Below are 13,384 nucleotides of genomic sequence, written 5' to 3'. Positions count from 1 at the left end.
TTTTAATTTCTTAATATTATTTGTGTGAAAAAAAGTTTGTAGATGTGGCAAGATCTAAGTCACAAATGATTATTAGAGGGCTGAGATCAAAAGTCAGGTATAGTCTAGTAGGAAGAAAATTGGCAAAGGATCCAAGTCTGGATGGTGGTTGTGGTGGGTGGATCTTTTTTCTTAACTCAAATGTCATGGAATTTGAAAATGACACATATTTAGGTAGAATTTAAAGTCAAAATTTATGACTCAAATTTCATAATTTTTCCAGTATAAAATTCTAAGATTTCCGTGTTAATGAGGCCAAACAAGGGAATTAGAGATTTTCATTTCTCAAATTCTGATTTTTAATAAAATATCGAGTTAAATTTCTCTATCCAAACACACTGCTAGAGTAAATATATTTCTATATGGCTACCATTCTCATATCTGCTAATATTTTGATTCTTTGTATTGTTCTTACAAAACATGGGTAAGTTGATGTATTCAATTCTATAGTAATTATATGTGTAGAAAAAGAAAAAGAACCCAGTTTTGAAAGATTGAAGTTTTTTCCCCAATCTTTTTCTACATCTCTTGTAGTGCTTCAGCGGGCCACCTCCTCAAGCCCTCAGCTTAATTTTTATTTTTTATTTTATTTCTTTTGGTTTACAACTCTCTATTTCCATCAGTTCCATCAACAACATTCCATTAAATTAATTTAGGCTTATACTGATGAGTGACAGTTCCGCACCATTCATTGTCCCTCATGCTCCTCCCTAGTTTTCTCACTTGATAAATCATATATTGAAAGAATAAATGTTAGAATTGATAGAATCAAGAGAGGTTAAAGGACTTTGCATAGGATTGAATGAGAGAGAGCGGAAGAGGAGAGAAAGAGAGAGTTAACTATGGCCAAAAAAAAAACTGTGGCAGCCTGCAAGGTTCTGTGCAGTGCAGGGACGAAATCATGGGAGAAAAAAGAAGTCCCAGAGCCATTATACTTGGTTTTTTTCAAGTTATACAAATTAATTAAATGAGAGACAAATGCCCAATTTCATTGTCAACCATAAGATTTTATAATGGACACATAACATTTTAAAATTAAAAGCTTAAATAGGTTAGGAGATTAACTATATTAGGAGATGATCCAAATCCATCTTGACCTATGTCTTTGAGTAGTTATATTAATTGTTAGTTGACATTGCACCATTATATACCGAAAGGAAATTACATTTTTCCAAGAAACACTTTTAGCAAAAAAATTAGATAAATTTTAGAATTAATTACTGTTAAAGACAAAAGGAAAAAAAAACTTTTGAAGCATAAAATCACCACTTTGTTAATTGATCTATATATCATGCAAAAAAAAATATAGAAAAACTCTTGAAAGTGAGGGGACACCGATGTGGTGCCGGCCAAGGGCCCTCCCACGATTAAGTCATTAAGATACTTGAATAAAATTCAAGTAAGTAAGCTTTGAGTCATGAATAACATTACCTTAATTTTGAGGATGAATTAAACCTCATGGCCTAAGATAATTTGGAACGATTGTGGTCTCCGATAAGGCTATGATGCATAACACAAGCTAGAATCTAGAATCTTCCTGAAGACTCTCGATTGTTGTGAGTACAAAACCTTCACTTACAAGGTTCCTAAAAGGAAGAAAATAGTGAGTGTGGGACCCAGTGACATGACCCAAGCCATGTATTATTGGGTCAGGTAAACTTGCTTGGGAAGTTGACGACTTTTTGGGGAAAAAAAAAAAAAAAAATCAGATAGTGAGTGAGTTTGCCTATAAATACAACTGCACTCTGCTTCTGCAGATCACAAGCTAAACATTGACTGATAAATTGAGAACCCTCTACTCCGAGTTACCAATAACAAGAGATGAGAAGCAGCAACAGAAACACAGCAGCATAGCTTGTGGGATACCGGTTTAATCCCACGGAACAGGAGCTGGTGAGCCACTATTTGAAGAGGAAGATGCAGGGCAAAGGTTCCCACTTCCCTGAAATCGAGTGCTTCAAGCACGAGCCTTGGGATTTGCATGGTAATTCCTCCATCTTACTTTTAATTTCTCGCTTCTCATTTCATCTCATTTTTAATGTATTATTATAAATAAAAGATCGTTTTTAGTCCTTCTGTTTTATTCCGCAAACATATTTGGTCTTTGTGATTTATAAACTCCATAGTTGGTCCAGGTGTTATATGTTTTTTTTTTTTGTAATATTTGGACAATTTTAACAAACTCAAACTTTTAATTTTTGTTTGAAAATTAAATTAGAGGTTACATATATGAGTTTTTATCAAAAATATCATTTTTGAGTAAAACTTGCGAGTTTATAAAAGTTATTAGTTTTAATTTGTCAAAAAATTTCTATGTGTTATTTAATGTCCTAAAATTACAAACAATATAAAGAACAAATACAAATATACAGTTTTGAAACTACATTTACCAAATATGGTTTGGAGATAGAACACAGAGACTGAAATTGTTTTTTTTTTTTTTAATCATATTTTATTATTAGTGTTTTGAATTTTATGTTCTTATGTTATTATGCTGTCAAATATTGTGTTTTGTGTTAGAATTTGCCTGATTGGATTGACAGGTTGAGACAATAATATGAAGAAGTGGTAACATTATTTCTCTAAATTGTGAATATATAATCTTGTTATATGTACGTTGTTGAGTATATATTGTGTTGCTGCATTGCATTGTGGCAGAGCTGTTGGTCCCAAACCAGCATATGGAGGGGTTCTTCTTCAGCCCACGCCATAACAAGTACACCAATAGCAAACGCATCAACAGGGCCACAGTGCAAGGCTTCTGGAAGATCACAGGCAAGCCCCGTGGAATCAAGGCTCGACACTCCCAAGCTGTCATTGGGTATAAGAGGACTTTGACCTTCTACGTAGGTCGTCTGCCTAATTGTCACAAGACCAACTATGTCATGTATGAGTATGATATCGCTGAAACTGAACTGGGTTCTAAGCCTAAGAAGAATGGGGATTTTGTTCTCTGCCGCTTGAAGATTAAGTCTGATCCTTCTGCTAAGAAGAAGGATAGCTCAATCTGTGATGAACCTGACCCTGATAGCGACACTGCCTTTTATTTTGAAACCCAAGCTGCAGCAGATGATATGATTGCAGAGCAAGAAGAAAATCCGTTCAAAGAGCTGCAAGAAAATCTGCAGATGATATTTTTAGGCAAATAAATAATTAGTTTGCTTAAAAAACGAGGAGAAAATCTTTGTTGTTAAATATGTGGTTTAGTTTAGATGGCTTTGTGACCATCTTTTGTCTATGTTTTCCTCTAATTGTATTGTACTTTATTTTTCTGTTGAGCATTGTATATATGTTCTGTTTTCATTATTTCATATTTCTATGGTAAGGGTATTGAATATCTCATATATAAGATATATAATTAAGATACTACTCATACATCTATCTTTTATCATTACTTAAATTTAATGTATTGTGCAATAAGAAACTATATATTCTTACCTGTGAAAGTACTTTAGTTGCCTCTTGAGGCATTTTGTTAAACATCTTAGCCCGAACTTCTCAATTAACAAAACCAAGATTGAGGGGCAAACACCTAACCACTAAGGGAAAGAAGTTAAACTCATGGGGTCAAGTGACCCCTTTTGCCATAATGTAGATCCGACCCTGATAGAATAATATTTCAACCTGCGATGGATGCGCTTTTTCTGATTTTGAGATACAAGTGAGAACAACACATGCTTTTTGAACATTTCTGATATGAACTTGTAAATATGGAGCACAAGAAGTATATCAAAACCTAAAGCTTCCTTGTTTGTGATTCTTAATCCAGCAAAAATGTGCTCAGCTGGAGCCACTCTTACATCCGACTCAGCCACAGAAGCAACAGGATTACTGCTCCTCTACACTGCAGTCACCAAAAGAAGCAAAGCAGCCGGGGAAATGTTCCACATGCCGATGTCAATAACAGGAGCAACAGATGATAGTATTTGAGAGGTGAGAATGAGCATGCTTTTGAACATTTTCTTATTTGCAGTTCTAAATATGGAGCACTTGATGTATATCCAAACACAACACTTGTTTATGATTCTTTAATCAATTTTTTTACTCAACCAGGAGAAATCTGGAACCACTCGGTCATTCACTTTTACAGGATTACCGACTGCTGTCACCAATGCATACAAAACCAAGAGATATATGTTTTGCGTGTCAATAACTACATTGCCGGCATTGAGTCGCAAACTCAATTTGGAGATTATGACTTCGATCTCTCACAGAGTCCTCATTAATTGATGACCAGGATAATCACTCCTATCTACAAACAACACCATCTCCTTCCATTGTCTCCAATCTATCAAAAGAGGCCTTGAAAGAATGTGGCTCCAACTCACATTATTACACTCACCTATGATATTCTCCTGCGAATAATTCCAATGTCTTCCAAATGACATGAAATTTTAGCTGTGTTGATTGTTTGCTAGGGTCAAACACTCACACTCATTGTTTAGACCAAACCCAGAAAAGCGAGAACCCACAAGTCATTTGGGCTTGTAAAGGTAGCAGCCAGGCCCAAAGAAGATCGATGACAAAAGAAGCCCAACAAATGTTGAAGATTTCGGCTGTGCACGAAAGTACTCCAAATAGCTCAATATTGTACTCTTTCTTTTTCTTTGTAAATCTGCGTTTGCAGAGCACGAAAGTACTAGCTTTTAGTTTGCAATTTCAGTATTCCTTTTGATTTCGTTTGTATCTTTAGCTCTGCCAAGAAGAGATTCTTTTATTTACTTGGTATCGATTCAGAGAGGTTAATGAAAGAATTTATTTTCATATCATTTTCGCTCTTTTTATATTGATGAAAATGCAGTGAGATGGTACGATTTGCAGTAAGAACAACCGTTTTATAAATATCAAATCCTCATAGCATCTGTTTCACATTCAAGTTCATAGTTCACTGCTTTTATTTGAGCTATGTTCTCCTTAACTCCACAGTTGTCACTTTTGAATTTGAACACACAATCACTACATCTCTAGATCAGTGAAGTCCTAAGACCATTTAAGCAAGAAAGAACCCTGACTGAGTTTGGTTCCTAATTAGTCGAGTTAGTCAGTATGAAAAGAAGTAGCTTGGGCCACTTTCTTTCTCTCAATCTAACTTAGGCCCAAAAGGCCCAAGTTAGTGGCACGCCTGCAGTCCAAAAAGCAAAAGCCCAGACAAAAATGTCCAAAACGTAGCCGTTAGTCACACAAATAAGAACCAAGACTTTTTTTTTGGCTATAACACTCATCAACATTTCTGGAACTGGAAGGTTTGAAAACTTCTTCATGTTTTGGAAACTTCAAGCTTGTTAGTTGAACTTCTTGCTTTAAAGAAACACCAGCAAATGTAAATAGTTCAAATACCTTCCTGAACACTACCCTTCTCCAAATGCAATGAGTCCAGACATAATAAAGATGTCTTTCCTCATAAAGTTCTTTGGAGATGGTGATTCCTATATCAACAGAACTAACAATATTCATTGCTCATATATATCCAATTGTCTCTGAATAGTGTAATCCACCGAAATAGTGTAATCCCCTGAATAGTGTAATCCACAAAGTGACAAAACCAAAGAACACCCAAATAAACCAATAACCATTCACATCTTCTCACATGGGAGCTACTCCAAGAAGGGAAGAATCCGACTGCAGAGCAGAATCACAAGACAAGGTGAGAGAATCAAGCTGAAAACATGAAGGTTTTCTGGCTTTCTCATGTTGAATAAAAGCTTTTATATTGAAGCTTTTGGTGAGGTTTACTAAACTCGATCAAATTGATTTCTTTTGCAGGTCAGGGAAGCTGTGGAGCATTGTATTGTTTGTCTGCAACAAAAAACCAAGTCCTGGAAGCATATAGTTTGATGCAGGCATGGAAGGAGCAGCTGTCCGCAATTGGAAGGGTTCTTTCATTTTCCTTGAAGCGTCTCCTTTAAGCCATAAATCAAGTAATCGGTAAAGTATTTCGAGCGAGTTCTAGCTCTAGCCTTATAGTCAAGGCTTTTGTTCCACAGCCACTATTCTGGAAGTGGCATTATACAGGAGCTGCTGCAGCATGACTGCTGGAGTCTCAATATATATATATATCTTAATATATAACCAGACACTAGTCTGATGTCGTGGTTATTAATATAGAAGTTCCGGGCTCCATCCGTAATGGAATAGTAGTAACAATCAGCTTTAATGATGTATGATTGAAGGTCTTAAACATAGACTCTGAGTATGATATATTGATGGTCTTAAAAATAGACTATCTATCAACATATTAATAAATTTGAATAAGATTAAAAATAAATGCTGCCTTTCAATACAGAGAGCTTTTGACAAACAACAATGATTTAAGATCTAAGTTCCCAACTCCAGCACCTTTGTGTGACTAAAAGCTTTACCATGCACGTACATGAGCACTGAAACAGGCTGCTATGCAAATACTCATAGAATTTGAGAAATACTAAACAAACCTGACATTTGAATGCGTCCTTTTGCTTCTTTTTTCTTTTTGTGGTCTCTACAACTTTTGATGCTAATTGCTAAGTACCATTTTTTTAAGACCAAAAGAAAACAACGTGTCAGCAAGTAATTTAACAAATAATATTATTAAATTTGAGCAAGCTAGTTATATACTGACGAAGTGACGAGTATTAAATACTGCACTTAAGACGAGTGTAGGTGTTGGATTATGCAATCAAGTCTTTTATTAGACATAAATTGTTACATGAGGTCCTTTTCACTCACATGAGCCGAATTTCCGGGTCAACCTTGAGACACCCGTTTGCAGCTGCTCCCTCTTTATTTTAGTAAGTTCACATGCCCAAATGTAATACGAATGGGGATAGATCTTGCAAAGTCTTTGCGAAGTCTTTTTTAATTTCTGATTAGCTATCGTAAATGAAAAACATAAACTAAATATATCTATAAATCAGTGTTTGTGTATAAATCCCATAGATTTAACAGCCAATAATGGATCGACACGTGGCAAAGTCAGATCCAACTTCAGACTTTGACTTTTCAACGGTCAAAGTTGGACCTCAACATCATCACACCAGTTCGGATCCCTTTTTGCCAGCTCGGATCGGCTCATCATGGTGAATCTCTCTCCTGGTCGACCCGATCTGAGGATCTTCCAAAGAATTGAGTGTTCATCTTTTCTTGGTTATCCCAGTTCGGTTCGGCTCGGCCTTGGGCGAACGTCCTTTCAAACTCTAGTCACAGCCAGCTATGACTTGAAGGGATCATTACCTATCGGATCGGTTCGGCGGGTTTGTTCATGTCTGATCCGATCACACATGGGTTTCATGTCTACACATGAGAACAGGTGTTCGGATCGGCTCGACTTCCCACCGCCATTCTAAAGAAGATCACGTTGGGACGAACCGCCATACTCAAGTGTATCTGACATGGCTCTCTGACAGATGAGACTTCTCAGCTCACAGTCATGACTATTAGGGCATCCCAGTTTATCTCTCATCCTTGCATTCAATGCAGCATTGAATGTAAAGAAGGTGGGTAGCTGTGCATGCCACTATTCATGACTGAACGTGTGGCCTCTTCTCAACCATTCTCCTTCATGCAGGTAACTTACCCTTCACCATTTCCTTTGCCTATATAAGCTGCCTTATGTGCACAAAAAGGAGGATCTAATACACAACTTCACTCACAAAAAGCCTATCAAAATATCCCCTACTTACTGAGAATAAACCCAGGAGATCTTACCTTGTTCTTCCTCATTCTCCCAAATTCATCACCTGTTCTTCCTTGTTCTTACACAAACACCTCCAAACACATATCACTGACTTCATCATCGGAGCGTGTTTGGCTGGTACCACACCGGTCCATCTCCTTTGATCTTGTGTTCGTGCAGGAAGATCTCGAATCAACATCCACTTCATCATCCAGCAGGACTTCTGATCAGCCAGATCAGCTCCTCTAAGTTGTTGCATCTCTCTTACGGAAATTTGCATCAACAATCAGAATTAAGTTTGGCTACTCGCTGCCTGCACATAGTGGAATTTACAGTAGGCCTGGGCATGAGACGGGGGGGATGGGACTGACCTCATCCCGTTCCCAATCCCAGAATCTGTATTCGGGACGGGATGACCATGGTCCTGTAGCAATATCAAACTATATGGTACGGGATGGGTTCGGAACCGGAATCCATGGTGGAAGACAAGCGGTGGAGGAGCTTCTTCAAGCTATTCTAGCGGCTGTGAGGGGCTGGCCGCTCGGGGGAAGGTTGAGGGAGGTCCTGCGTTGGAGAGGGACGCTCGCCAATGGTCTGGGTCGCCGGAACAAGGCCGGAACCAGCTGGGTTATGGCCGTGGCTGTTACAGTGAATGGGTGAATGGGTGAATGGGTGGCTGGGGTCTGGGTTCCTCTGCTTGGTTTTCGGTGGTTTTGGGTCTGGCCTTGATGGTGTGGTGGTTCAGTGTGGTGAGTGGGGTGGCTGGGTTTTGTGCAGCACTTGGAAAGAGAGAGGGAGAAGTACGGGGAGGGAAGAAAGTTGAGAGAAGAGAGAGTTTCAAAGAATCTGGGGGGAGGGGAGACAGAACAAAGAAGCAAAAAAATAAATGAAAGTGGGGGAAAAACTGGAAAAGAAGGGGATCGAAAGGTAAAATAAAATTTTAAAAAATTAAATATATACAGGATGGGACGAGATGAGATTGAAATGTTGGTATTGTTCCCATCCCATAGTATTCGGGACCGGTATGGTATCATCCCGAAAATTATGGGACCTAAACGGTACGGGACATAACCGAGATAGAACGAGATGAAATTGGTATGGGTTCGGTATCTCGATTTTAATGCCTAGCCCTAATTTACAAGCTCTACTACTTTTTGAAGATTTCTCCAATTCAATCGATCTGTGAGTAGTTATATACAAGCTTGGTTTCATAAATATTTGTGTTTTCTCATTTTCACATAATATATATATATATATACATGGAGAGCTTCTATGATGGCTCCAGGTTTAGAATGCATGCAGTTTATTTTTTTAATAAAAAATAAAACATAACTGATTAGACAAGTATATAGGTTAACTACAACAAACTTGAGTCTCTCTTCATAAAATGATAACGTCTTTTCAAATTTTGGTAACTCACAATATTCTTGATCCGGAGTTACCACTTATTTGACCGTCCATTCAAGATGTGGTAACTCATGATCGAGTTTGTGTTATTATTGAAATTGGTCTATTTTCAGGACTTACCATTTTTTTATGAGTTGCTCAAGAAAGTGGTAACTACGATCAAGAATGTTCTTGTAAGTTACAACTATCTTCATCTTCGATTCATCTTCAATATCACTTACATGCATGACCATATATTCAAAACTTGATAACTCTTGATCAAGTTTACATGATCATATATTCAAAGCAGAGGAACTTTCCTCTTTGAATTTCAAACCAGTCTAACAGAGACCCAAATGAACTCGCTCCTCTTGGCACGACCACCTTCTCTGTCGTGAGCAGCAGAGGAAAAGATCGAAGAGATGGTTTGAAATGAGATGTGTTTGATAGATGAGCTTTGTAACCTTTCTTCAGGAACTCTCTCCTCTTCACGCGTCCTCCTTCTCTGCTGTGAGCAGCAGAGGAAAAAGGAGAAGAGATCGAAGAGATGGTTTGAAATGAGATGCGTTTGATGGATGTGGATGAGCTTTCCTCCTGTAACCTTTCTTCAGGTTACAGCCTTTCTTTCCTCCGACTCAGTTTCTCTCTCATCCAAGGCTCAACGCTACCAGTTGAGCCTTGTTATTTTTCTTAATCGTCATATCTAAACTAGTCCATCCAATGGTTAATAAAGTAAAGGCATCCAATGCCTGCAGTCATGATATAATTTTTGATATACATGCTCGACATAAAATGAGTTTGGAAAAATTGACAGATCAAGCTGGATGGCACCTGCTGTAGTCGTCCCTAGTGCAATTGTTCTCGAAGTTCTTAACCAAAATAACTATGTTGATTGAATGGAGTGTTCGGGTTAAAACCTACTTGATAGCGCAAGATCTCTAGGACTTTGTCAAAGCCACCACTAAACCTCCTAAAGTAGAAGATGGTCATGAAGCTGAATTTAAGGTTTGGAAGAAGAAAAATGCCAAGGCTTTGCATGCAATCCAGATTTCCTTGCGGGACTAAGTATGGGTGGTATTTGAGCACACCCCTTATATTACGTATGGATGGTATTAGTGTTAAAAAGCCTAATGTCTAAGGTCAAGATGGCTTCAGAAGATGTGATTCTCAAGCCCTGCAATTTCACATAAAGGCCATGGCCATTTATGCTTTTAGCTTTCTTTGTATATACATGTACGTGCGTGCATGGCGGAAAATTTTCAAGTAAGTATGTCCTTACTTTAAAAAAGTATACACATCATCTTCAGACCTACAATTCAATGATCGAAACCGTTCATATTTTAGAACCATCATTCAAAGATCAACCTTACAAAAAATCAGCCAAATTAGAAACTATTTAGTCAATTTATTACAGCTAACATCATTTTAATTTTATCGAACACTGTATTTGTTTACACAGTTTAGATGACCAAACAATTACCGATTTGGATAACTTTTTACTGGGATGACCTTTGAGGAGGGAAATAAAACATGAACGGTTCCGATTATGGTGCATGAAACACAAACAATCGTTTATACTCGTATACGCGATTTCATTATGGTGCATTTGGATGAAGTAATTTGAATTTACTAAGGAATTCACATATGATAAAATTTTAAAATGATGTGATTTAATCTAGAATATGTAAATTCTCTTGTTTGGCTAACATATAACATAATGGAATTCAAATATGGAATTTATAGTAGTTTTTGTTTTGGCTTATTTACTGTTTCACTCCCTGAAAGTAACTCCTAGTCTAACTTCACCCCCTAAGATTTATTTTGTATCACATTACCCCTTGAAACTAATTCATGTGCTCCACTTTGCCCACTTCTAACGATTGATATTGATGGACTTGACGGAACCAGGTTAAGTGGGACAAATGATATAACATCATTGGTTAACGTGAGACAAAACAAACATAAGGGGGTGATGTGAGAATTCGAAATACTTTCAGGGGGATGGGTTGGGTTTTGACTGCTTATTTTTGTAATTTTTTATTGAATTGTGAATTTTAATTTTATTTTTTACAATTTTGCCGATGGTGGAGAGAGGTTTGGTGTGAGTGTTTTTTTCTTTTAATTTTTTTTGTAATTTTATTTTAATTTTTAAAAATATCAAAGTTTTAAGGCTTATTATTTGGTTTGCCCTCTGAAAGTATTTCGAATTCTCATATCACCCCCTGATGTATGTTTGGTCTCACGTTACCCCATGATGTTATATCTCGTGTCTTACTTAACTCAGTTCCGTCAAGTACGTTAATATCAACCGTTAGAAGTGGGCAAAGTGGAACACATAAATTAGTTTCAGGGGGTAATGTAATATAAAATAAACCTTGGAGGGTGAAGTTAGATTAAAAGTTACTATTTCAGGGAGTGAAATAGTAAGTAAGGCCTTTTTTTTTTATGTCATCAATTATAAATGAGTGATGATGATGATGGCAACAATAAGGATGATGCTTATGGTGAATTGACGATATTGGTAGGGGTGATGACCCACGGGCGGTGAGAGAAATGGTGGTGGCGGCGGCGATGGCGATGGCGGTGGCAGTGGTGGTGGCTGCGGTGATGGTGGCGGTGGTGGTGGTGACGACAGTAGTGGTGGTGGCGGTGTGGTAGTGGTATTGTGATTAATTGGTAAAGTGATAAGTGGACATGAATTATTTTTCTTTGATAAAAATTGGAATTTGTAAATTATATCAATTTAGGTGAAATTTAAAGTTAGAATTTATAGTGCTCAAATTCTAAGTTTTTTTTTTTTTTTTTTCACATGGAATTTACAAAATTCTATGTTTATGGACCCAAACCAAGAATTAGAACATGTAATTTCTTAAATACAGAGTTTTTTCTAAATTTCAAGTTTTTTTTCCTTATCCAAACGCACCATATATAATATAGACATAATTTTCCTACTAATATTTAATTCTAAGTATTAGTTATTATAAACTGCTGCAGTTGGTTGAAAATGTCCTTTTCTTTATGCCCACGTTTAGTCGATGATGCCTTCTTGCTTTTGTCTACTCCCTAAATCTATCTCTCCATAACCATCACGCGTGTTAGGCATACTCTTTGGGTATGGAGTGAGAATGATCGAGTTTGGAATATTTTTTTTTAAGACCAAAAGAGAAAAAAGTGAAAGCTGTTTGGGACTGCTCCCCTCTTTTCTTTTCTTTAATTTTAGTGACGTTCACATTTTAATTGCTGATTAAAACGAACAAATAAAAATTTAATACATCTATAAATCAGAAAAATGCAGAAGCCACCATTGAACCTCCTAAAGCAGAAGATGGTCATGAAGCTGAATTTAAGGTTTGGAAGAAGAAAAATGCCAAGGCTTTGCATGCAATCCAGATTTCCTTGCGGGACTAAGATGCTTTCTTTTAATTTTAGTTACAGTTAACATCCTTTTAATTTTATCGACACTGTATTTATTTACATAGTTTAAATAACCAAATAATTATCGATTTTACTGACTTTTTACCGGGATGACCCTTGAGGAGGGAAATAAAACATGAACGATTCTGATTATGGTTCATGAAACAAAAACAATCGTTTATACGTACTCGTATACGCAATTTCATTATGGTGCATTTGGATGGAGTAATTTGAATTTCTAAGGAATTCACAAATGATGAAATTTAAAATGATATATATGATTTAATCTAGAATATGTAAATTCTCTTGTTTGGCTAACATATAACATAATGGAATTCAAATACGTAATTTATAGTAGTTTTTTTTTTTTTTTTTTTTATGCTATCAATTATAAATGAGTGATGATGATGATGGCAACAATAAGGATGATGCTTAATTATGGTGAGTTGACGATATTGGTAGGGGTGATGACCCATGGGCGGTGAGAGAAATAGTGGTGGCGGTAGTACGTGGTGACGACAGTGATGTTGGTGGTGGTGGTGGTGGCGGTGTCAGTGTGGTAGTGGTATTGTGATTAATTGGTATGGTGATAGATTGACATGACTTATTTTTCTTTGATAAAAATTAAAATTTGTAAATGACATCAATTTATGTGGAATTTATAGCGCTCAAATTCCAAGTTTTTTTTTTCACATAAAATTTACAAAATTCTGTGTTTATAGATCCAAACAAGAAAATTAGAACATTTAATTTCTTAAATACTGAATTTTGTCTAAATTATAAGTGTTTTTTCTTAATCCAAACGCATCATAATATAGACATAATTAATTTTCCTACTGATATTTCTAAGTATTAGTTTTTATAAACTGCTCCAGTTGGTTGAAAATGTCCTTT

At 36.6% G+C, this 13,384-nt stretch overlaps 1 protein-coding gene across 1 annotated transcript; it reads left to right on the top strand.

The window, feature by feature from the left end:
• The first annotated feature begins 1,815 nt into the window (after positions 1-1,815).
• On the top strand, positions 1,816-3,381 carry LOC147291381 (NAC domain-containing protein 71-like). Its single transcript, XM_086238391.1, has 2 exons — positions 1,816-2,023; positions 2,698-3,381. Exons 1-2 carry the CDS (start codon positions 1,957-1,959, stop codon positions 3,186-3,188), a joined length of 558 nt encoding a protein of 185 aa, XP_086094517.1. The 5' UTR covers positions 1,816-1,956; the 3' UTR covers positions 3,189-3,381.
• Positions 3,382-13,384: the final 10,003 nt, after the last annotated feature.

This window comes from Dryas octopetala, chromosome 3, assembly GCF_963921425.1.
Source record: "Dryas octopetala chromosome 3, drDryOcto1.1, whole genome shotgun sequence".
NCBI lineage: Eukaryota > Viridiplantae > Streptophyta > Magnoliopsida > Rosales > Rosaceae > Dryas > Dryas octopetala.
Note: the sequence above shows the minus strand (reverse complement) of the source record. Positions and strands in the feature narration are given on the sequence as shown.

Excerpts from the sequence above, each read along its gene's own strand:
- LOC147291381 (XM_086238391.1), top strand. The coding sequence starts at position 1,957 with ATGCAGGGCAAAGGTTCCCACTTCCCTGAAATCGAGTGCTTCAAGCAC. Across the intron at positions 2,024-2,697 it reads CGAGCCTTGGGATTTGCATG|AGCTGTTGGTCCCAAACCAG; the intron begins GTAATTCCTCCA and ends GCATTGTGGCAG.